Below are 24,577 nucleotides of genomic sequence, written 5' to 3' on the forward strand. Positions count from 1 at the left end.
TTAGTTGAAAGTTAGGGATAAATGGCTATAATCTTAGAACTATTATTGTATTAAAAACGTTCTACACCCAGCAAAGAATCTTTAATATTTACTTTGTTCCTTCTCCGAGGCAAAAAGGAAAACAAAAATCAGCCTTTGACAAGAAAAGCCTGATCCAGGCACCTCCACTGAAAACCTCCATTACAAACCAGGAATGTCTTTTTGAACTTCTGCTGGGAAGTCTTACTGCTAAAAAGCTAACATGTCTACATTTGTTTATCTTTTTAAGGTATTTTTCTGGCTCTAATGCTTTTTATTTGAGAGTGGTCATAAAGCGGGTTGAGAGGGGCCGGGACTCAAACCACTGACGGCCGCATTGAGGAATTTACTTTGGTGCCATCCCGGCACTCTTAATGTTTTGTTGTTTGATTCAAACAAAAAGAGGCTGAGCTTCTTACAGATGTGGGGGGAAAAATGAAAGTCAAAATGTCCCAATTTTTTATTTGGCAACAGAGGAAAAATCTCTTGGTTAACCTTCAGCCTAACTCAAAACACTTTTAAGAGAAAATCTAATTGCAAAAAGAAAACAGAAGGAAGACAACTTAAACTTCCCAAGCATGCCTAAATTGTAACCCTATTTTATATAGCTTGCAATAATCAAATAAAACATTAGAATGAATCCGTTTACAGCTGTATGTGTGTTCTTGTGTTCATGCAGCCCTTGAAGGTTTGCAGAGGAACAGGAAGAGAGCGGCTCCCAGCATGCTCACACCAACTCCGGTCACAGCCCAGGTCCAGACTCTCAGCTGGGAATCCGGCTCAGGAAGCTGACAGCAATCCTTAGCTGCGTCCATCTGAAAAAGAGACAAGTGGACTGATGTCGAGAAACACACACAGTGCTTTAATATAACCAGAAAAATGCTAAATGCACCAGGTCCTGCGGTGCAGAATGATGTCTGATGTCAGGCAGGAAGAAGAGAGCATTGTTAATCTAGTCGGGATTATGACACAGTTTCAGGATTAACTGGGTGGGAAATATCTGCTTGTGTACCAGCATGAGAACACCGCCATCTTAGTGGATGAGGACATGTCTGGGCCCACTGCACCACTACAGCGTGACTCGCAAAGGTGAGTCACCTAAACTTCCTGTGCCAAATCCCCCAGGAGTCACCAGGCAAGTGGAGCTGCGGATGTTGGACAGTCAAGTTATGAAGGTGAAATCTGACGGTGTGAAAATGGAACCGCTTTCAGTCAACGGTGGCTTCTGGTAAACATGACTTGGGAGTTTGCAGTTTGGCAGTGAATCTAGATCTCTTGGGTTTGCTGGAATTTGACATCTAGCTGCATTTAATTCCACAAAATATGAACAGTACTTTTTAGTTTAGTTATTTGTTTTACTTAGACTTTATTGTCAACATCATATAAACTTGCTGTATTATCCAATAACAAGGTCTTTTTGTACAAAGCTCAAAACAAACCTATTCTCAAGTTTGAAAAGCTCTAGTCTAGAACCATTTGTCTAATTGTGTTTTCTATAATACTTAGCAGACATGACATGCCATCATAGGAGAAGTAATATTTAAAATCAACTTTTTGGAGCTGTATATCATGTTATGTCATTCTCTCACCAAAAAACATACCTGGAGTGTTGTTGCTTTGATTCTTTCCTACCTGTTTGAGAAATTGTTTACTGTCCTGTAGCAACCATTCAGCCATGAAAAAGGCCTGAGTGGACCTAGCACTGCCTTTGAAATTCAGTTTCTAGGTTACCATCTCACAGAGCAGCCCTTTCCCACAACTCCCCACTCAGCTCCTTCAGACTAGCTAGCAGCAATTAGCAAACACCTGGTATCATCTCTCTCTCTCTCAGTGAAACGCTGGTAAAAAAAAAAAAAAAAAAAAAAAAAAAGTTAAAGGATTAATAGAGGAGCCATGTTATGATCACTTCATGAAGGAGGAGTTTCAGAAAGAGCTGGAGTTTTTAAAGAGACGGGCCCAATTTCAAGGTGTTATATTATGAAGTAAAACATTCTTTAAGTCATATTTAATATATATAGCATTTTTATAACAGCAGGTTACATAGCTATTTGTTCTGCTAAAAATTTGTTCTATTTGTTCTGCCATAAAATTACACTATGTGCCTGGAAAACACATACTGCCCCTTTAAAGTCATCTGGTAAAATTCACCTTGTGCTTTTTAAACCAACCTCAAGTCATTGGAAAAAATGACACTTTTCCTTTAATTCCAATGTTTTATGGATCACAACATAATGAAAATGATCTAGCCTTAAACAGACTCTAAAATTTTGTTCATCTAACCTCAAGAGTATGAAAACAGTAACAGATAACGCACATGTATCGTAAACGGAACCCAAAAAAAAAGCTACAAAAATGAGAAAAGAAAAAAAAAATCAAGAATACCTCGACTGTTTCCAGATGACTTAAGGAGGAAAGCGTTAATCCCTTGATTACTGTTCAGTATACTACTTATGTAAAACCAGCAGCTTCAGGTGCCTTTGTATCACACATTTCAGCAACAAGGCAGTTCAAAGTGTTTTACATGATAAAAACAACACAATAGTCAATTATGAAACAAGCAAAACACATTACATTTCGTCAAAAGCCATTAACAAAATCATCAAGCACAATCATCATCAAATATACTGTACATATACAGGTGGGATTTTAGTCTTGATTTAAAGAAATCAGTGTTTCAGCAGTTTTGTGGAGGTTTTCTGGTCTCGAGTATAGAACCATACTTTAACAATAACGAGCTGATAAGACAGAAGAAGGAAGCTTAGAGAATCACTCTGAAGGGTTGGTGAGACAATATCCAAATAATCTAACGTCCATCATTATACAACAAAGAAGATTATTTTTACAAGTAAGAACCTTTTAAGACAATTGCAAATGTTTCCATCAAGATCAGCGACTGGAAGAGATTCTAGAAAAAAAAAAGCTTCTTCTCTCATAAGATTAATGTACCATGACAACCATGAGACATCTGGAACAGCTTCCTCTGGATAGATGAGACTACAGCAGAGGTGACAGGCCAAAATGCACAGCAGCCTATCAGCACAAACACTTAATACAATTGTCAAGCGTAGTGATGATTTGGCTTTCTTTTGCAGACAAGGACCTGGAAACTTCGCATAGATAATTATTCAAGAGACCAACGTAAGACTCCTTGATAGCATTTTCTGATAGGCTCCTCAGTTTAGAAGCTGACATTAGAATCCATGTATATTAAATATGCTTACCACTGTTTTTTAAAGATTAGACTCCCTTTAATGGTTTTTTAGAACTTAGTTTATGAAATCATGGTAAAAAGAAAGTAAGCCCTTGTAATCTTTAAAAACTACTACTTTTAAAGTTAATTCGAAGTACATTTTGTCAAAACTGGACTGGATCATTACAAACTAAATACAAAATGATATATGACCTGTTTAAATTTTTATTTGTTGTGGAAAAAAAGTAAACTGTTGCATGGAGACAGAAGGTTTAAAGTTGAAAGGTTTGTAGCAAACGTAGGCGATGTTAATGAAAAAATCTTTCTCCATCCTTTTCTGGGGGAAAGTTGTCAAAAACAAAACATTAAATAATGAACAGCAAATTAAAAACTACAATATAAAGTTGTTTTTGAGACGGAAAAGTAGCTTTAACATCAACTCCCATCATTCCTTGAGTCGACGCGGAACAGCGCATTAATACCGTATGTGGGAGATATCTCTATGTTTCAAATGTGGCAGATAAAAAGAGTAATTGGAGAGTAATTTATTTATTACATGGGGTCTCCAGATATTTATTTTGTGCGAATAGGACTAAAATTATGAGTATTTTTACCCCCAGGAACACTTTAGTGTTTTGCTTTGGCCTGATGACAGTGGTCCCAAAAAGAAGGAGCTACGATGACTGGATGGGAAAAGGCCAATAATTCTGATCTTCTGTTGCCTAAAATCCGACCCAGCCAATGACCTCATCACCACAGGTATCAGGACACTAACTTATTAATCTACTCCAAAGGTTTACCTAGTTCTTTCACGTCACACTCTACCTTCATTTGACAATTCTTTCTCACATCTCAAACTCTCTCACCCCTCAAATCTGCAGCCTCTGGTCTGCTCCCTCCACCCTCTCTGTCCCCCCTCCTCATATCATCCCTCCACCTCGGTGTCTGTGTGCTGACAGGTCGATGTCATGCTGGCGCTGACTTATGGGCTGTGAGTATTCTGCCTTGTCAGGACCAACTCTTCTTGGAATACCAATGCAAACACATCCATACACATAGAGATTCAAGTATGCACATGCAAGAGCTCCTGCACATACCTGCCACGGCTCCACAAAGTTCATATATTCCTGCATAGAACCCAGTGGTTTTGAATTTTCAAGAAAAAAAAACTCAGTAGCAGGCACTGCTGTATGAAATATATTTAAATTGACTTGCATATAGTGCTCAGCTGTGTGTATTATTTCTGTCAGCATTTCTGCTTTTGCACGGATTACCATCGTTCTAGTTGTATTCCAGACAAAATTGTGGATAGTCATGTTGGTCAACACTGCTGCAGTGGGAGGAGCTACCTGCTCTGCATCCACCACGTACTAGTCTTCACAGTGGAAATGCTCAGAAAAAAACAAAAACTTATTCTAGAAAATTGACTTGTAGCTCTTCCCACATTGCTGAGCGACAACAATTGCTTAAAAAAAGTAAATAAACAATAGCATCATCAATCCTGTTCTACATACTCAGGTGTCGGCATACTTCAAGTTTATTTCATGGTCAACCCCTGGTCACAAGGAAGAAGACCTAAACGTGAATGTAGTATTGGACATGCAGCTTTTCCATCTCATTTTTGTTTGGTAATTAATTCAGAATCGGATTATCATTTTTTATTGTCTGTTCTCAAATTCAAAGCATTAGCTATACAATGTATAAGTGTGTTCATGTACGTGTATGCTGACCTGGCAAAGCAGATTGTGGAGGCAGCTGACTTCCTTCTGCAGGTCTTTAGTCTGAACGACCAGCTGGCTGCAGACAGTCTGGGCTTCCTTCTTCGGGTCCAGAGAGAGGACCAGCTGCTTGGACGACCAAAGAAACGTCAATCTTACCAACATGTTAAGATTGGTGCTTAGACAGACTTTGACAGTGAGAAACAGGAGACAGAATGATGTTGAACCGTCATGTCAAATATGATCTCAATGCTCTTTTTTGTCTGGATCAAATTACTTCTCTCTGGCTGGAGTATCTGATTTAACAGTAATGTGGAGTAAAAACTGATGCAGCATGAGAAAATGTATTTGAGGCTTTGTAAATAATTTGATTTATTATTCCGTTACCAAATAGCAATGTCAAACCTTTGCATTTCTGATGACTGCTTGACACAGTATCAATAATGATACATGAATTCGTGTCATATATGTTTGGTACATTCACTTTCTGGTTTGGTACACACATAGCAAATAAATACAGCCTTGTTTTCTAACTATTCACATAAAGAATGTCTATATAAAGAACTAAAGTGTACTATTGTACAGTACTACATTCTGTCATGTAACTTTAAAAAGTGGCACCAAAACAAGTCAGAGTATAATGGATCAGCTATCACTTAATGCTGCTTGGCACTAGACCTGTCACGATAACAAATTTTGCTGAGCGATTGTCTAAAAAATTATTGCGATAAATGATAATATTGTTTCAAGACCTTTTGACACTGATTTAATGGAAATTACGTAATAATGCATGCAATTTCCTGCCACAGATACATACATTTTATTTTCAAAAGAACACATAACACTGGAACCGATAAACTAAATAAACAAAACAACCAAAAACAAAAATAAAAAGGATTCTCAGTCTCCATTAAGAAAAAACCTACTTTAATAAAAACTAAACAACATAAAGCCAAAGTGGAAATAAATACTGCATTCAACCAAAAGAGTGCAGATTATGAAGTCTGTATACTATATTGGCGTTCAGTAATCACTAGATTTAAATAGAGAAGATGGGCACATCCGACTACCTGATGCAGTAGCTCACACTACAAGATTTTTTGCCCCTATTTTCCCCTTACGATAATCTTAGATTGTTGGCTGATCTAAGATTGTCGTTGGTGATTTTGTAACCGATCATCCTGTAGTGTGATGTAAATCGTTGTGGCCACTCTGATCTAAATCAGGGGTTTTCCCTGACTGGGAGCTTAACGCTGAATGTGACAGGGAGCCAATCAGAAAGCACGGATTCTCCTCCATGCTTTCTGAGGGGAAATAACGAGGGGAATCCCAAACAGCTGACACTGCAAAATCCAGTGGAGATTGGAGATGATATGTGGAAACAACATTAATGTTTATTCAACATTTCATGCAAAGAATATTGAAATGACAAGAAGAGGAGTTGAAGCCAAATTGTTACCGCAGTTGATGAACCCGGTAAGTTTTCAGCTGTTCTTCGTTAATGTGACATAAATGGGTTACAATGATTTTCATTCAGTCAGGACTTTATGCTGACTCTAGCCACATGCATTGCAGGTAAATTCTAGTAAAGTATTGATTAATACCTGGTTTTAAAATTAGTTAACTGGACTTGTAGCCATTATTTTGTGCCCATGTGGCTGGACACCACATGGCATGACGAACCCGATCGAACTGTTATACCTAAGATTTCTGTCGGCTAATGGTGGTCTCTGAGGTTTTGAAAATGGGCCGACAACTCTTTTCGTGTGCGCTGGGCATTACGCTAAGGAAATAGGAAGGGAGGGTCAGTGAAGAGCACCGGAGTTGAGCCTTTTTCATTCAGTGTCATCAACAGAAAGAAAAAACGGCAGGAAGAGACAATAAAGCCAATAATTAAAATGAGGTCAATAGGTTTAATTTATCATGCGATTAATTGATTTATCGTTTATCGCGACAGGCCTACTTGGCACCATTTCTGTTTCTCACTTAGTTAAAGTGATGAGGGAGTAATAACTGTGGTCCAAAGCAAAGTTTTAGGTTGTAATGACTAAATAAAACCAGCCAGTTGTATAATTTCTATTGATGGAACACGTTGATAAAAATGTAACTGTCAGAAGAACAGAACAAACAAACACGATGTTGTGATTCGTGTTTTCCTGTGTAGTTATTTTGAGGTTTTCTGTGTTTATTTCTGTTCTTGTCCTGTCTTTCCTGTTGATTGCTTCCCAGGTGTGTCTAGTTTCCTGATTACCTTCCCTGTGTATTTAAGTCCACCTGTTGTCTTTGTCCTTGTTGGGTCCTCGTCTGTCTGTCACTGCACGTCTTATTCCTCGGTGCTCCCTGAGTTACCTGTGTTGCTGGATTCAGTTACTTTTGGATTTATCATTAAACACCTTCTAAATGTCTGCCTAGGCCTACAAGCGTCTTCCTCACCACCAACCACACCACCAAATCATGACACATGATACAGTTTTGTTTCTTTTGACTGAAACATTCTGAACACTTCATGACGTGACTTTAAAACCAAGCAAGGAAATGAACTGGGATTTCGGTCCCAATAAGGAAACCAATACAGGTAAGGGTTACCTGAGAGGCCTGACGGGGGAAACGGCTGATGACATCTTGAAGCATCTCTGTCAAGTAGCAGCACTGATGACGCACACTTAGGAGGAAGTTTTGCAGATCTTCACACCTGGAAAACATGAAAAACTTAACAGGAATAATAAGCCTGTTGCAATAAGTAATTAATTGCATGGTAAATTAAAATAAGCTCAATAAGGTCTATTCTGATGATATTTTATGAAGGGTTGTGTTCTTCACAGAGATTTCATAATCCATTTATGAAATCCATTTTTGGTGGAGGTGTTTTATTTTAGATATTTAAAATGTCTCCCAGTTCCAGTTTGGAGTGATCTCTACAAAATGAAAGTTTATAAGTCTTTGAGACGGTGAACTTGCTCTATTACGCCATTAAAATTGTATTTGTTGGAAACGGTTCCAAAGTAACAATATTATCATTTATTGTAAAAATTTCTGGGCCAATTTATCATCCAATAAAATGTCTTAATGTTTCTAAGCAGAAAACATAATTTAAAAAAATAAACAGATATTGTTTAAAGATTGTATTATTTACCTATTTTTCATTTTATATTTAACAGTCTGCACTTCTTTTCTTTTTTTATTACTCCAGACACAGTACATGCAAGTTGAAGATGAATTTAATAATTGATACATCCTATATTGGATAATATAGGATGTCAAATAATGCCATCCTATACTGTGTAACTGGTAGGTACTAAATCTGCAGCTAATTAACAACTGAGAAAGAAAAGTTGCAGCTTCATTTTTATAAACAACCAGGATATAAAAGACACTGCATGCTTACCAGTTACCAATTCTTTAAAGATGGAGGTAAGAGGTTACCTTTTTTAACGTGAACTTTACAAATTATGTCTACATTAAGAAACAAAGTATAGTCTGCAAAAGCTGCTCAGCTATGACAGTGCAGACAGATTGATAGTTTGGAGCAGCTCTGAGCTCACATTGTCCAAGTCATTTTCTGGAGCTCCTCTTCAATAAACTCTACAGAAATCCGAGCAGGTGGCCAAGCCTTTTCTACTCGATGTTCATCTATTTTGTCCTCCCTCCCTGAATAGACCCATGTTAAATGATTTGCTTTTTTATATTCATCAACCTTCTGCATGTCTCTTCCCATCGCCTAAAACTGTGAGATATAGATAGTTCTTATCTTAATGGTACATTTCCCTGGCTAAGGGCACAGAGCAGGCAGCCATCCCAGCCCTCCTAACACTCTGTCAGAGGGGCCAGTAAACAGTGTCAGCCAGCCTCTGCAGCACCCACACCTCCCTTTTTCCTGCTGTTAGTTTATCTAAGGTCGCAGAGTGATGATGGGCCGAAGGGCGCTTTTCCTCTAAACCAGCTTCAATCCTTAACTGGTGCTAGAGCTGGCCTCAGGGGCCAGTGTCCTGCAGCTTTTAGATGCGTCTCTGCTTCAACATACCTGAGTCAAATACTGAGGTCAATAGCACAAACAGAGAACCTGAGTTCAATAGCAAGGCAACTTCACTGCATACTGAGGAGGAGATATAGAGGAAACACCTGCTTTCATCAGGAGCTGGGGGCAGGATCATAGGAAACAGGAGGCAATCAAAACATTGTGTTTTGATTACGGTTAAGGCACACATGCATGCACGCACACACACACACACACGCGCGCACACACACACGCACGCACGCACGCACGCACGCACGCACGCACGCACGCACGCACACACACACACACACACACACACACAAAATCCCCAGTAGCAGCTGAACAGATTACCGTTTTCTGGCCAATCATCGATTTTTAAAACCTCTTCCTTGCGCAAAACTTTTTAGTGAAAAACATGAGGTTTTTTTAGGCATTGCCGTGTTTTAACTAAGCAAAGTTATGTTCAGAATTCCAATTTGTGCGATTTTATGCTGAATGGAAACTCAGCCCATGGAGAAAGTGACAGACTTTCTCTTGAGGTGGTCAACATGGTGGAGAACTTGAGCTTTAACACCTCTGGGTTTTTAAGTTATTTTTACATATTTCAAGACAAATAAAAATATGGCCAAAACGAACTTGAAATGTTACAAAAGAAGACGTATTTTTGACCGAACTGTTTACTATGAACTATGAGCAACTTTCAGTCTCAGCTGCTGTAGCTTCCTTACTTATTTCAGCTACCCATCAGCCCTCACCTCGCACATCATTAGAGTGCTGTTTAAACCATTAGAGCCTGGCTCTGTGTTAGGCTACGAACATGGGAGAGGAAGGTGCAGTGCCACCATTGTGAAATGCTCATTGGTGGGGATGGATGACTTCCAGTGGAGAAGGACAGATGGGTAGCTTTGGGGAGATGAGCCTAGATTAATGTGCAGGATGGTGTAAGGCCAGGGTCTGCAACCTGCGGCTCTGGAGGCAGTAATGGCTCTTTGGACTTCCAACAATGGCTCCTCATAACTTTGACTAAAAGTTGTGAAGAGGAAACTAGTATTTTTAAATCTAAAAATCTTAGCAGCTTTACAGTTTTTTCTTTAGTAATTAAAGTACATTTCCTTGATAAAATGACAAAAAAAAGTAACAGTAGCACATTTTAAATCTTTTTCTCTCTGTTAGTTTAGAAACTCAGACAAAAAATCTCATATATATATATATATATATATATATATATATATATATATATATATATATGCATGCATGAGAAGGAATTCTCTGGAAAGGCGGTCTCTCCTAACCCAAAATAAGCAGGGAAGCTATATATAAGATAAATAAAAGTAGTACACAAGTCAGTGTTGTGGTACTCGAGATCGGTCTTGGTCTCGAGTCCGGTCTTAAGACCGTTTTCTGATAGTCTCGGTCTCGTCTCGGACTCGACCGCATTTGGTCTCGGTCTTGTCTCGGTCTCGGGCTCTGAGGACTCGGCATTTTATTTCAAGACCAGTCGAGACCGCAACTGTGAAAATATCACTAAACGTGCAGCATACTGTCCAGTTTATTTGTTAACATCTTTGTTTTCAGTGGATGCAAAACGCACCAATTAAAATCCAAGCAACTACGTGTTTCTCTCCCTCCCCCTTCCCTCCCCACCTTTCACTCGCACGCGGCGCTACTCCCTCCTCCCTCCTCCCCCTCCCCACCTTTCACTCGCACGCAGCGCTCCAGGACGTGCGCAGTGGTTTTCTCTCAGCGGCAGAAAATGTTTGTCTAATCGTCAGTAATATAATAGCGCTGCATAAATAGTAAGAAATCCGATGGCCAGAGCTAACTCAGCAGCGCTTCCTTTCAGAGACGATGGGGACAACATCTAACTATTTTCGTCACTTAGAAAAGTAGCTCAAAGAAGGTAAGCTCCGTTAACGTGATGTTAGCAAAGCTAGCTGTACAGAGACACATAAGAATTTGTGATGAAAAAAGTCACTCACTGCCTGAATTATTGTGGGAGATGTTGACTGACTTGTCGCATATATAGGACAACGCTATGTCCAAAAGTCTGCAATATAGTGATGTGACATTCAGAAACAGTCGATTCTTCTCCACGGCTCTTTATTTATTAGATAGGACTGGAGTGTCACTCACTGAGAGCCGTTGTTCTATCAGATTACCATACGCTGTCAGAATAGCATACGTGCAGAGTACCATGCCTGCGCATGCGCATTAAGAAGTCCGACCGTCAGAGGAGTTGTCAGTTCACCATATGCAGCAAGTTATGACGAAAATAAGTCATTAAATTGTTTTCAATGATAACTATATAGATATACATGTGTTGTCATGGTTGCAAAGTGTATTTAAAGCAGGTCTGGCTGCAGCTGGAGTCAGCTACAACACACGCCCGTGTAAAACTCACTTAACCGCTAAGTCAGGATGCCATACAACTGTTAATAACAGATCTACGTCATGATTCTATGTTCCTAGCATACATGCAGTGAGTACCGTGCTAGCGCATGCGCCTTAAGAAGTCCGACCGTCAGTGGAGTTGTCAGTTCAGCATATGCAACAAGTTATGACGAAAATAAGTCATTAAATTGTTTATAATATGACATAATATGATAACTAGATAGATATACATGCCTTGTCGTGGTTTCAAAGTGTATTTAAAGTAGGTCTGGCTGCAGCTGGATGCCATACAACTGTTAATAGCCAAGTGTATGATGATCTACGTCATGATTCTATGTTGCTGATTAAATAAAATCATATGGTAATGACAGCTTATGCATGTCTGAGCTATCTGACAACGTATGCTGATCTGACAGAACACCGTGAGTTCGTGCTAAGCATGACGATCTGACCTGACAGAACACCCGTTCTTTGTTCTAGTAATGCTCTGTGTACACTGCATCATTATTTAATTATGTACGTTGATATTTAAATGAACAAATAACTAAAACACAAGAACGAAAGAGCACGCAGAGCATGCACATTGCTCTTTGTTTTTGTTCAAAGTGGCAGCTGTAATGTCTGCCATGGTGTCAGACTACCTGGCTTCATGTACTGGGATAGAGAGTGAAAACAGTCACGATGAGCGCCTTCTGTTTGGTTACTTCTTGCTTGTTGCTCCTTGGTCAGTGTTCATAGTTGAGTGTTATTTACCGTCAGGGCATTGCCTCAATTGCTATGTTTAATGGTGCAACAGTGGTGGATTCTTATATGAGCAATATGGGCAAATTCCCAGGGTGTTATGTTTTTAGGGATGGCACGAGACCATCACACATTGTAACACAGAAATGGAATATTTAATATTGGTAAAATGTATTAAGTATTTAATATCTAGGTGTTTTTATGGGAATATGGATCTTTCAGATTACTCTGAGAAGCAATTTCGATCATATTTTACATTTTATTGTGTCATGTAGCACGGCCGCTGGTCTTGGTCTTGACTCGGTCTCGACTTTCCTCGGTCTTGGTCTTGACTTGGTCTCGGACCCTAAAAGTCTTGGTCTTGTCTCGGTCTCGATACACTCTGGTCTTGGTCTTGTCTTGGTCTCGGGTTAGGTGGTCTTGAACACAACACTGACACAAGTACTTGCAGCCAACATGCAATAAAAACAACAACAGTAAAACACTTGATTATTTTATGAACCAATATCACATTAAATTTGATTCAAGGCTTTAAGTAAAAAAATGATCTTCTTATAACAATTCTATAAATTCAGTATGCCCATCAGACTTCTTTAACTATGTAGTCATATTGTTGTATTACATGGAACTAAATATTTTAGAATGTAGTGCAAGTATTCCAGAAGTGATGTAGAGAACAATTGTTTTGAAACTATAATAAACATTTTAAACATTTATTGCCCATACCCTACCCATTCTCTCCAGTTCCCAGTTGGATCTTGTCTAGGTCTACTTTGTCCAGGTGCATCTGCTGCACAGCGCTCAACACCTTCTGCTGGTCCACTGGGTTGGTGATGCCAATCTGACAAAAGGGGGGAAAAAACCAACAACAAAAAAAAAAAAACGTAAAGATGTCTTCTAGTGGATTCCGTGCACTTTAAATGCAACGAAAAAGTTTAAAATTTATTTTTTTAAGTTTAAACTTGTGCACAAAGCATTGTTTCTTATATTATCCTCCACCTTTTCAAAGTCCTCCTTCTCCATGGTCAACAGGTAGCTCCAGGTGATGTCGTTTTCCTGTGCTCATCATGTGTTATCAGAAAAAGACAGAAAAAAGTGAATTTACCAAATCCAACTTCTACAGCTGTTTCTGTAGCAGATGTATTTCATGCATTTTCCTAAAGCTGCAAAAAGCTACATGTTTAGCAAGCTTTATCTGTTATTTTACATCAAAAAGTGTCTGTAACCGTTTTCTTCCTGTTTGTTTTTATTTGAACTGAATTTAATCATATTTTGTTGAGGTCTAAAGTTTAATAAGTAAGAATCTACTTCTGAATTTTTGCTTGTACTGATGCAGAAATTTTGTGCGTCACACCCCAAGTTAAATCTCGTCTCAGTGTGTGGTACTTACAGCCATGATGTCAGTGAGGTAACCCAGATTAAGGCCATGCAGGAGAAGTTCAAGTTCATCAAGCTTTGTTGCACTGAGTAGCACAGAAAACAGATCTTGGCTCATAAACAACTGGCTTACAAAATCAAAATGTTTTGGAAATAATATTGAAAGTTGTGTTTTGTTTTATTAAAAAAAAAAACAGGCAATAAATGGGGAGAGGGATATTGCAAATGTTATTAATTGGATTTTATTTTGGGTACAAGATCATCCAAACAACACTCTTCAGAGTGGAAGAAGACTCAAAGTCAGACACTTTCAGTCTCAGGGAGGCATTCAAAAATTAAGTGAGATGATGCATAAAAGTTGGACGAATATCAGGAAACTTTAATTTATATCGAGCCTTTCTTGCTATGTTTTCAGGTTGCTGCAATAAGATAGAGCAGTTTTGGTTTGTCAAGTTCACCATAAAAAATGCCATCTACCACAGAAGTAAATGCATAAGAATCTTAGGTAGCATTCTGAATGACTTGTAGCAAACTTCAGCAGGTGCCTGGAGGGCAGAACATGTTACAGCAAGCCGCTCAGGCCTTCCAACTCTGCTGGTCATGAAACATGCTGGATTTAGAAATGTTGGCAGCCAGAAATCTCAGTGTTAACACAAGTGTCTGGACTCTTTGATGAACACAGACAGACTGATGTTTATACAGTTGAAACCAGATATTTACAAGGAATACAAAGACACAGACATTTTTTAACAGTCTGAAGTTAAATCAGACCAAACTTCTCTTGTTTTAGGTCAGCTAAATGCCAGAAACATTAACAAGAACATTTTAAAAAAAATTTTGTACCTTTTTAGAACTTTACATGCATTTGTTCAGTATCAGGGACAACTGCCTTTTAAACTGTATGCCATTGGTCAAACCTTTTGGATTTTCTTCCACAAACTTCTCAAGGTAGTGTGCTGGAGTTATTGCTCATTCCTCCTAACGAATCTATAACTGTCAGGTTTGAGGCAGCCTTGTCAAGTCAACCTCACCGCCTATGACTATAGGAAGTCCTATAGAAGTTATAGGACTTGTATAGGACTTATACAAGTCCTATAACTTCTACATAGGACTGAGGTCAGGGCTTTGTGATCGTCAAACCAAAACACTGACTTTGTTGTCTTTGTAACCACTTTGGCTGGGGTTATTGTTAATTTGGAAGACCAACTTGTACCCAAGCTTTTACTTCCTGGCTGATGTCTTTAGATGTTGCTTCAATATTTCTACATATTGTTCTTTTCTCATAATGAAGTGTGGTGCCTCCAAGCCTGAAGTCTGGTTCCCAAGGATGAACCAGATTTGTCCAGCTCCACGATTCTCTTCCTCATATCTTGGCTGATCTACAGGTGTAACTCCAATTAACTCAAAATGTGTTAGTTGACCTATCTATTGTGGAGGGAAACCAAAACAGTTTGACCAACGTCATACAGTTTAAAAGATAGTTATCCCTAATGTTCACAAAATGTAAGTAAACATCTGAATTCGAAGTATGAAAAAAAATATATTTTAAATCGTCTTGCTAAGTTTCTTGTAATTTAGCAAATAGAAATTATGTTGGTAATTCTATCTGATCAGAGAAATCAAATAGGTTTCCTATGACTTAAGTTCAGTCAGTGAGAAAAAAATGTCTCCTTCAACTGATAGCATTGAACACTATCAAAATAAAAGATTCTAAAGATAGTTTAAAATGTGCGCTAAAAATCATTCTGTCCATCTAAAGTTGTAAAACCCTGTTTTCCAGCAATACCATGTTGCTCAACATCTGCTCTTAATTTTAATAGCAAATGGTTATTAGTGAAGGCTAGAAAAAACTATTTTCAGTACAGCAAGTTGGTCAAGATGTCACTAATTATGATCTGTAAAATATCTCAGTTAAATTGAATGTCTTTTTTTATGTTTGTCCTCAACATGAGTGGAAGACTGTTAGCTAAAACGCTAACAGACAGGAATGCCACATACCAAACATGGTTAAATATAATGCAGAGTTTCTGGCAGCAGAGCCTGAGTGGACTAAACAACCATGGAGGAGATTTATTATTGTTTATGTCTGGTGGTACAATGGATCAACAACACCTGCCACACATGCAGCTTCACACCAAACCTCCAACAGGAGGCGGTGTGGAGAGAAAGGAGTTTTACCCTGACAGCAGTTTGGAGAACTGATGTAGAGCAGTGTTTCCCAACTCTGGTCCTCAAGGCACACTGCCCTGCATGTTTTAGAAATTTCCCTGTTTAATGCACCTTATTCAGCAGATTGCAGTTCAGCAAACACCTCCTAATTGAAATCACCTGTGCTGAAGCTAGGAAACACCTAAAACATGCAGGGCAGTGTGCCTTGAGGACCAGGGTTGGGAAACACTGATGTAGAGAAACGCTGTTTGAAATGTAAGACTGGGAACCAGGAAGAAGGAAGAAAGTTTGACTGGATTTGTTGTGTTTTCTATGACATTATCATGTATACTTAACTGTGTACAACTCAAACTCTACAGTAGTTTAAAATTAGCTAGATGAAAAAAAAAAACACCCCAGAAAACAATGAATACCAAAATGTACAAGTAGCAACAGAATACAGTGTAAAATGTCTTAATAAATACAACTGAGGTGATAAGCTTCATTATGAAAGTTTAAGATGTGTCCCTGTTCCAACACCTGCTTCAAATGATTGAATTATAAAAAAAAAATTATTTCGATGATGATATTCAGAACAGTTAAAGCTGCAGTAAGAATGTTTTATTAATTTTATTTTTACATATTTGTTTAAACTGTCACTATGTACCGATAGCATAGTCAGAGAGAAACTGTGGAAAAATTGAGCTCCTCTGCCTTCTCTGTGGTTCTACTGCCATCTGCATAAATACACTGCTCCCAGTCAGAAACAGCCAATCAGAGCCAGGAGGAGGGTCTTAGCCCCTTCAATCATCTCTGTGTGCAGAAACAACTTACAACAACATTTAATTTCCCTTTGGGATCAATAAAGTATTCCTGAAGTTTAATTTGAATTACAGTTACAGAAATGCTAACTAGTCTGAGCATTCATAAGAGGTGATTGATAGCGCTATGGTCCTCTTCCTCTGATTGGTTGTTTCTGACCATGAGCAGTGCAGGATCACAGGGAGGAAGCAGAAGAGCTTGATTTTTTTCACAGATTTGCTTCAAATTAAACTGACAACACAGTGAAAGTTTTAGCAAATACGTAAAATCATTTTATTTATAAAAGTGACATTAGGCTGCTTTGACCCACAATTTCCTGACTCCTTTCTTTATCACTGCATCTCCATCAGTCTGGAGGCTTTAAGCACCTCGGCCACAAAAAATACACATCTAGTGTATCGAGAACATTAAAAGTCTATCTAAAAGGGAAAATACATTACATTATTCTACATTATCATGCATTCAGAATTTTCAAGCATGATCTTGCATCCAGTCATTTTCAATTACCATAAGGCACACATTTATATTAAAATATTGATAGCACTTTTACCAGCTACACTAAATACTCATAGCAAATGACATGACCTTCAGTCACAGATCTTACCTTTCCACAGAAGATAGAACATCAGAGTTTGTCTTAAAAAGCTTAGCTAGTGTCTCCTCCATAGAAGAAGAGCAGGCTGGGACAGCAGAGAGTTTGGAAGATGAAGCTAAAATCCGGGCTATCTGTAGAAAGACAAATTAAACATCTAATCAGACTACAGAGCATTGGCAAACAATAGGCATGAACATTTCAAATCCAAGATTTGAATAATTTAAATATACAGTCCAAAATGTAAGAAGTGCTGACATTACCTGAGTGTGCCTGAACATCTCAGCTAGATCAGCAGGGCTTTTGCCAGTCTTTGTCCTTATGGTTTTGTCAGCTCCCAGCTGAAGGAGCTTTAACACAGCCTGTTCCTTGCCATACTGAACTGCTATGGACAAGGCCTTGCAGAACACACCAGCATCAATCAGAGTTAAATCACTTTGAGAACAGTTATACAATATCCATATTAACTACAGATTAGGCAGTGCACAGGTTTTCAGTGGAAATCTGTCATGAAAGGGATAACAGTAACATACTGTGTATCCTTTACTGTCCTGGACGTTGATTTCTGCCCCATGGGACACCAGTAGGTTTATCACCTTACAGAGGCCATCTCTGGCTGCCAACATCAGGCATGTCATTTGAGACCTTAAAAAAAAAAAGACAACAGACATGTTGGAGAGTAAAGGAGGGACATGGGGGGGATGAAGTTGGGAACAGGAAGTTAATTTAGTAGGAGACAAGGGTGAAAGAAGACAAAAAGTGTCATGTGATGTGAAAACCATTTTCATCTGTTAAAGACAGATGACAGTACTAACAGATTAAAAGAAAAATGTTTGAAATGAAATCAGTGCAGGGAAACCACAAGAGGGCAGCACATACAACATAATGAAGAGTGATCAGGTCCAGCTCTTGTTGGTGTTGAAAAACTGCAAGCCCTCGGAATATTTAGACAATTTTTCTGTAATGTTAATGTACAGTTTCACAGCTAAAAGTATTTTCATTAAAAACCACTTGGACAAAACATTTACAATCATATGTTTCAGCTCACGTTACAGAGGAGCTCTTTAAAATGTTCAACAACACCTAGGCCTTCATTTTAGAGTTTTTATAAAACTTGGTTCCAGGAATTACGTGCAGCAAATTTAAATGCAATTTTTTCCTAATTCTTTCCAGGTCTTAGGTACAAACAACAAGAGGACATCGTGGGACCTTAGCTCTGAACCATCATAGTTTTTCTGAGGAATTTTAAGTCCCAAGGTATGAAGGTAGGCAACTCAAAATAACCTTAAAACCCTCATCTTAAAACTTGTAAGGAATCTAAGCTATAAAGAGCTACATGCTTTGACTGGAAACATCTATGTAAATCACATCATCATAATTCATGACTGACAGGAATGTAACAGAAACAAGGTTTTTTCTGGACTCGAAACACAACAGGACACTATTCTAAAGAGAAAACTCAGTTTTGTTGCAGCTTTTTCACACCAAAATTTGTTAGTTGCAAAAGAAAGAGAACATTATCAAGAAAATTAAAATATTTTTACTCAGACTATGTCAGGGGTGTCAAACTCCAGTCCTCAAGGGCCGTTGTCCTGCAGTTTTTAGATGTGCCACAGGTACACACTGGAATCAAATGGCTTAATTACCTCCTTCTTGTGTAGATAAGTTCTCCAGAGCCTTGCTAATTACCTAATTCTTCTATTCAGGTGTTTTGCAGCAGTGGCGCATCTAAAAGTTGCAGGGCAGTGGTCCTCCAGGACTAGAGTTTGACACCTGTGGACTAGGTGATCGATGGAAGGTCATGCAACTGAGCCCTGAGGCAGGGTTTCCCCTGCCTGAGGGCAAGAAAACTTGCTAAGCCCGGTGGTCGGGGCGTCAAGGCGGTCCACAAGCGATCCACCGTGTTTTTGCATTAAAAGATGTTAAGTTGAAAGGAAATGTAAAAGTATTAATGTGTAATTATATGTTACGGGAAAAGATCTCCAGTGAAATGCTATTTAAACCCAAAACCAGTCTAAAAACAACAAATTTGCACTTCTGTTTAATCCAATTTAAGTCAGCAGTTCCATCAGGCCCCCAGGGCTTCAGGGGCCCCATAAACGCTAATATTTTAAAACAGACCACAGATACATAAATGTAACACTTGTTTATTTAGATTAGCAATGCTGTTAAATTTTATTCAATTGTTTAGGCATACATAAATTAAATGATTTTAAATTGTTTAACATTTAAATACAAGATTTTAAGGAGTTGGCAAGTTTACTTCAAAGAACAATATTCATAGTTAGATTGTGTTGGGAACCAGGCTGGGTTAGTGTTTTTCCAGGTCCATCCACCAGAGGGCACCTTGTGGCTGTTTTTCCCCAGAGGTTGGACCAACAGGTCTTGGTTGACACACCTGCAAGAAATAATCATCACCGTGAGGAGTATATGAGCAGCAGGCGGCCAGTTCCTCCTCGCCAGAGTGTTTGCCAGCATTGGTCGTTGCAAGTTCCATCGGAACCGTTCGAGTTACCTGAGTCTCGGAGGAATCCTCTCGTGCCGCTTCTGCACCGTTTCCTCTCTGTCTTGTGAGTTAGACCTACCTGTCCGCCCTCCAGCCTTGTGAACCACCTGAGCAGCCAACACCTGGAAATAGCCTCGCCCTCCTGGCTCCGCTTGCCTCTCCCCGCTCGCTCTCCAGCCACTGCAAGTAAGAACTTATCGAGTTTCCTTAGAACTGAAGTTTCCCATCCGCATTTGAACTCACCATTGCTCTCTACCTGTGTGCAGTAATCCCCAGATCCTGGACCGAAGGAAGATAAAACTCCAACTGACTGTTATATCTTTTCTTTTGTCAGAGCTGTAAATAAACCTTTTGACTAACCCATTCTCTGAGTGTTTCTGCATGTGGGTCAAGAATCTCAAACCCATCATGACAGAACACTCTGGCCAAACCAAAGACCCAGCAGAAGCAATTCAGAGAGAGCTTCATCACCAACAAACTTTAATCCAGAGCCATGAAGCCGCACTTCAAGAACTGGGGAAGCGACAGTCGGAGACAAACAACCGTCTAGCCGAGCTAACTGATTTTCTCCGCGATAAGTTCCGACAGGCATCTCCTCCGGATTCAACTCCAGATCCGGCCCAGGAACCCGCTCAGCCCCCGGTCCCGATCCAGACCACATTTTCCGACTGCCAGCTGCCAAGTCCTTCAAGGTTTGATGGAGATCCCAGAAGATGCAGGGGATTTTTAATGCAGTGCAATATTCAGTTCAACCATTCACCTCATAAGTTTCCTCATGATTCAGCTAAGATTTCATATATCATAGCACATCTGTCAGGTCGCGCCCTAGACTGGGCAGAGGTTAAGTTCACGTCCATTCCCCAATATGGTTGCACATTTGACGAGTTCATAACTGAGTTCAAACAAGCCTTTAACCAAGAGACTGATAAATCGTTAAGTTCCAGGGCTCTGTTGAAACTCAAACAGGGACAGAAGTCTGTAGTTGACTTCTCCATCGATTTTCGCATCCAAGCAGCCGCTTCGGGCTGGAACGACTCGGCCTTAAAGAGCGTGTATTTAGACGCTTTGAATGACTCTTTAAAAGATGAACTAGCCACACTAGATGAACCAGAATCACTTGAGGATTTAATTAAGTTGTCTATCAGATTGGATAACAGAGTTCGAGCGCGAGCCAGGGAAAGAGGTAACAGAAATCCGCCGCCTGGACCACAACTCGTTCCCCGCAGTGCGGTGCAAACAGAAACGGTACCGAATCCCACAGATCCAGAGCCCATGCAAATTGGCCAAGCCAGACTCTCTCCCGAGGAGAGACAACGTCGGAGGCGGGCAAGACTCTGCCTCTATTGCGGGGAGGCAGGACACTATGTCGCCAATTGTCACTTGCTGTCAAAAGCCAAGGTCCGTCAGTAGGGACGAGGGAGCTGGCGGACCATCAAATCTGTTCTGACTCACCTCGTCTATTATTGCCGGCTACCATTCTCTGTCATAACCGCACCATGCCTATTTCTGCACTACTCGACTCGGGTTGTGAACGTAACCTCCTCGACTCCAGTTTAGTCCAGCAGTTGGAGATAGAAACCGTTCCTCTTCAAACCCCTCTCCGTGTGTCTGCTCTCGATGGTAAGGCACTCCCACAGATCACTCACCAGACCAAACCAGTTCAGCTAGTAGTCTCAGGTAACCACTCTGAAACCATATCTTTCTATGTCTTTCCTACGGCAAGTTCTCCGCTAATTCTAGGTTTTGAATGGTTACAACAACACAATCCTAATATCAACTGGTCAGACCAACACATTGAATCATGGTCAGCATTTTGTCATTCCACTTGTCTCCGCTCAGCCGTTTCTCCAGGTCCGCCCCCGGCAGAAAGTAATGGGGCTGACCCTCCAGATATTTCCGGGGTGCCCGCCGAATACCATGATTTAGCTCAGGTTTTCATTAAATCCAAGGCATCCTCTCTCCCTCCCCACAGACCATATGATTGCGCTATTGATCTCCTGCCGGGAGCCCCTCTACCCAACAGTAAACTTTATAACATCTCTAAGCCAGAGAGGGAAACCATGGAGAGATACATAAAGGAATCATCAGCTGCAGGGATTATCCGACCGTCCTCTTCACCTCTGGGTGCGGGGTTTTTTTTTGTCAGCAAAAGAGACGGGTCTCTCAGACCATGTATTGACTATAGAGGTTTGAACCAGATAACGATTAAAAATAAGTATCCTCTACCACTTCTCTCTTCAGCGTTTGAGCCACTCCACGGGGCTACGTTTTTTACGAAGCTTGACCTGAGAAACGCGTATCATCTGCTCCGTATCAGAAAAGGGGACGAGTGGAAGACGGCATTCAAGACCCCCCTAGGTCATTTCGAGTATCTGGTGATGCCTTTCGGGTTAACTAATGCGCCAGCATTTTTTCAGGCCTTAGTAAATGATGTCTTAAGAGACTTTCTAAACGTGTTTGTTTTTGTCTACTTGGGTGATATCCTGATTTATTCTAAGAGCTTACCCGAGCACAGGAGTCATGTCCGCCAAGTTCTGCAGCGTCTTTTGGAGAACAAACTGTTTTGTAAAGCGGAGAAATGTGAGTTTCACAAACAATCTGTCACGTTCCTGGGTTATGTTCTAGAGGGCGGACAGGTCAAACCTACAGAGGAAAAGATCAGAGCAGTCTTAGACTGGCCTATCCCTGAGAATAGAAAACAGTTGCAAAGGTTTCTCGGTTTTGCTAATTTTTATAGACGGTTCATTCGTAACTACAGTCTAACTGCCCAACCTTTAACCGCTCTGACCTCCACCAAGGTTCCTTACCGTTGGTCCCCTGAGGCTGAGGCTGCCTTCACTCAACTCAAGACCCTGTTTGCTAATGCGCCCATCCTCATACAACCTGATCCCACTAGGCAGTTCATCCTAGAGGTAGATGCCTCCGAGACAGGGGTGGGAGCAGTTCTCTCCCAGTTCTCCGAGAATGATCACAAGACCCACCCTTGTGCCTTTTTTTCTCGCAAACTTTCCCCAGCGGAGAGAAATTATGATGTGGGTGACAGGGAGTTGCTGGCTATCAAGCTAGCGTTGGAAGAGTGGAGACACTGGTTAGAAGGTGCGGAACATCCGGTTTTAGTTTGGACTGATCACAAGAACTTATCATACCTCAAATCAGCTAAGAGACTGAATCCCCGCCAATCCCGATGGTCATTGTTCTTTTCACGATTTAATTTGTCTATTTCTTACCGCCCAGGATCCAGAAATGTGAAACCCGATGCTCTCTCCAGGTTATATTCTCCAGATGAGTCCGAGAAGTCACCCAGTCCTATTTTGCCTCCTAGCTGCTCTGTCGCCATGGTTACCTGGGAAATAGAAGACCTGGTTAAGCAGGCCCAACAATCAGAGCCTGATCCTGGCACTGGTCCTAGCAACAAGATGTATGTTCCCCCATCCGTCAGAGCCCGCCTGATAACCTGGATGCATACCTCTAAGTTTTCAGGTCATCCAGGGGTCAGCAGAACGGTGGCGCTAATCAACCGTCGTTTCTGGTGGCCATCCATACACAGAGACGTCAGGGAATATGTGTTGGCCTGTTCCATTTGTGCCAGAAACAAGGCTTCCCACCAGCCTCCCTCCGGCCTGCTGCAACCCCTGCCCATCCCCAAGCGACCTTGGTCTCACGTTGCCATTGATTTCGTCACCGGATTACCCGTGTCTAAAGGTATGTCCACCATTTTAACAATCATTGATCGTTTTTCTAAGGCCTGCCATCTGGTCCCTTTAAAGAAGCTTCCCTCAGCCTTTCAGACTGCTCTGCTGCTCGTGAAACATGTCTTTAAGCTGCATGGTATCCCACAGGAAATTCTCTCAGATCGGGGTCCACAGTTTTCCTCCCGAGTGTGGAAACATTTTTGTTCGGCTCTTGGTGCCAAGGTTTCACTCACGTCAGGTTATCACCCCCAGTCTAATGGCCAAGTTGAGCGTCTGAATCAAGAGTTGGAGGCCACCCTCAGATGCCTCACGTCTTCAAGCCCAACCGACTGGAGCCTTTACTTACCGTGGGTTGAATATGCACATAACTCGCACCGCTCATCTGCTACAGGTTTTTCCCCTTTTGAGGCATCACTTGGTTATCAACCCCCACTCTTTTCTGCTGAGGAGAAGGAGATCTCGGTGACCTCTGTCCAGCATCACATTCGCCGGTGTAAGACCATCTGGGACAGGACTATCGTCGCCCTCAACCGCACAACAGAGCAGAATCGTCGTTGGGCCAATCGTAGGAGGCGTGCCGCCCCCACGTTCCTTCCTGGCCAGAAGGTCTGGCTCTCTGCCAAGGACATTCCTTTGAAGTCCGTGTCGAAGAAATTATCTCCCCGTTTCATTGGACCCTATGAGGTGGAGCAGCTCGTCGGCCCGTCCGCTGTCCGTCTGCGCCTGCCACCTTCACTCCGCATCCATCCTACCTTTCATGTTTCTCAGATCAAACCAGTCCATTCCAGTCCACTGTGCCCCCCTGCTGAGCCCCCTGCCCCCCTCGACATTGACGGCCACCCTGCCTACACGGTCCGCCGGATTGTGGACTCCCGCCGTCGTGGGCGGGGTTGGCAATACCTGGTGGACTGGGAGGGTTATGGGCCGGAGGACCGCATGTGGGTACCCGGTTCCTTTATTTTGGATTCGACCCTCATTTCCAATTTTCGTTCCTCCCAACCTTCTGCTTCTTCGGGACCGCCAGGTGGCGGTCATTGAGGGGGGGGTACTGTTGGGAACCAGGCTGGGTTAGTGTTTTTCCAGGTCCATCCACCAGAGGGCACCTTGTGGCTGTTTTTCCCCAGAGGTTGGACCAACAGGTCTTGGTTGACACACCTGCAAGAAATAATCATCACCGTGAGGAGTATATGAGCAGCAGGCGGCCAGTTCCTCCTCGCCAGAGTGTTTGCCAGCATTGGTCGTTGCAAGTTCCATCGGAACCGTTCGAGTTACCTGAGTCTCGGAGGAATCCTCTCGTGCCGCTTCTGCACCGTTTCCTCTCTGTCTTGTGAGTTAGACCTACCTGTCCGCCCTCCAGCCTTGTGAACCACCTGAGCAGCCAACACCTG

At 41.1% G+C, this 24,577-nt stretch overlaps 1 protein-coding gene across 1 annotated transcript in view; it reads right to left on the reverse strand.

Annotated features, from left to right (window-relative positions):
* Positions 1-460: 460 nt before the first annotated feature.
* The window catches only part of asz1 (ankyrin repeat, SAM and basic leucine zipper domain containing 1), a 49,951-nt gene continuing 25,834 nt past the window's right edge, over positions 461-24,577 (reverse strand). Inside the window, exons 5-13 of the mRNA XM_088006589.1 lie at positions 17,525-17,636; positions 17,255-17,389; positions 17,004-17,125; positions 13,443-13,515; positions 13,052-13,108; positions 12,784-12,893; positions 7,513-7,618; positions 4,939-5,052; positions 461-833 (exon numbers count right to left, since the gene is read on the reverse strand). Of these exons, the coding sequence (XP_087862715.1) occupies positions 690-833; positions 4,939-5,052; positions 7,513-7,618; positions 12,784-12,893; positions 13,052-13,108; positions 13,443-13,515; positions 17,004-17,125; positions 17,255-17,389; positions 17,525-17,636 (973 nt within the window). The 3' untranslated portion in view covers positions 461-689. The remainder of the gene's footprint in view (positions 834-4,938; positions 5,053-7,512; positions 7,619-12,783; positions 12,894-13,051; positions 13,109-13,442; positions 13,516-17,003; positions 17,126-17,254; positions 17,390-17,524; positions 17,637-24,577) is intronic.

The sequence above is a fragment of the Poecilia mexicana genome, unplaced genomic scaffold, assembly GCF_051168715.1.
Source record: "Poecilia mexicana isolate PSO_F unplaced genomic scaffold, ASM5116871v1 scaffold_6, whole genome shotgun sequence".
Taxonomy (NCBI): Eukaryota; Metazoa; Chordata; class Actinopteri; order Cyprinodontiformes; family Poeciliidae; genus Poecilia; species Poecilia mexicana.